Genomic DNA, 1458 nt, shown 5'->3' with positions numbered 1-1458 from the left:
TACAACCAGAGGAGTCGCCCCCTGGTGGACACTAGAGAGAATGCAGCAACCAGAGGTGGCCAATCAAGTAGCTCACAGGAAGAAGAGCAGCATGAAAGACTGAAACACAACGCAGCATTATGTTTTTCACCTTTAGTCTCTCACTTTGGACGTGTTTGCCAGTTTAAAATCTGCAATATTGATGAACCTCCCATCCTGGTTAGTTATTGAAAGTGTTTTTTTCAGTCACCCGTAGGACCAAACATTCATCATGGCATCACTACCACATTGCTGTTAATCACCATAACACATGACTTTGTGTTCGTTTATCCTCACGTTTAGCAGCGTAGCCTCAACAGATGGAGCTCTGAGCACGAACAAAGACTTTTATCCTCAACATGATGTTTGTTACTTTATTCTCTGAACACCAGAGGACGAACAAACAAGATAAAGTGTAAAGAATAAAACAGACGAGTGTAACCAACAAAAAGCCATAAACCAACCTCCACTATAGAGAGGAGGGATGATAATCATCTATAAACTCATATCTCATATTCATGAACTACTTTATCACTGTCATAGAAACCTTGTAGAGAAACACGTCCAGTATTAAATGTGTTATAAAGAAACTAAGGTTGAACATCCTGTAAACTGTTTGATTTGGCTGATAAATATTTACGCAAATGTAGATTTTTAACACTTCCTGTTTGTAAAGTATCTAAAAATGAATTGTTCTTTTTAGTAAATAGTGTTTTTATCAGTTAATATTTGTGACAGTCACATCTAAAAAGCTTTGATCGCGTGACAAGTTACAGAAATTCAGAGGTGCACGACCAAACGCTGCAATCAATTGAGGATTACGTCATTATATAAACCAAGCTTAAGTCGGACAATGGTAGCCCAAATCAGACAATGGTAGCCCAAATCAGACAATGGTAGCCCAAATCCGCCATTAAACTTGTTGTTTTCTCTCATTTATTTTATGTGTGCATTAAATAAACGAGACATTACATGTCACTGAGCTTTAGAGAGGATGGAAGGTGTGTCTCGTTACTTCTGGACAGAACCAGGCTAGCTGTTTCCGGTCCACATGCTATGCTAAGCTAAGCTAACATGTCAACGTGTTTCCTCACACTTCTTTTCTTCTTGCAGAGTCTCTACCAGAGTCTGAAGAAGTTGCTGGAATATGGCGGCAACGTGGAGCAAGACATGATGCTCACGTACCAGATCTCTCACACAGACCTGTTTGGAAACCCCATCCTGTATGACCTGAAGGACCAGGGAGACCAGATCCCCGTCACAGAGGACAACAGACAGGTGAGACCACAAGAGTGGTAGTCATGTGATCATGTTCATTTAACATGTTGGTAGATGGTATCGCTGGGATTTCATCAATACGGCTTATAGGTTCGTTTTCAATGCTAAGTAATTGCTTTTTTTATATTATATAACTGAGCTCACGTTAACTGAGCAAACGTT

General features: G+C 40.0%; 1 protein-coding gene across 1 annotated transcript in view; it reads left to right on the top strand.

Annotated features, from left to right (window-relative positions):
• The first annotated feature begins 6 nt into the window (after positions 1-6).
• Positions 7-1458, top strand: part of LOC116380310 (ubiquitin-protein ligase E3A-like) — a 2676-nt gene continuing 1224 nt past the window's right edge. Inside the window, exon 1 of the mRNA XM_031842248.1 lies at positions 7-1296. Within this exon, the coding sequence (XP_031698108.1) occupies positions 1093-1296 (204 nt within the window). The 5' untranslated portion in view covers positions 7-1092. The remainder of the gene's footprint in view (positions 1297-1458) is intronic.

Source organism: Anarrhichthys ocellatus, unplaced genomic scaffold, assembly GCF_004355925.1.
Source record: "Anarrhichthys ocellatus isolate YVR2014 unplaced genomic scaffold, GSC_Weel_1.0 scaffold6766, whole genome shotgun sequence".
Classification (NCBI taxonomy): Eukaryota; Metazoa; Chordata; class Actinopteri; order Perciformes; family Anarhichadidae; genus Anarrhichthys; species Anarrhichthys ocellatus.
The sequence above is the reverse complement of the archived record's forward strand: the minus strand, read 5'-3'. Positions and strand labels throughout refer to the sequence as shown.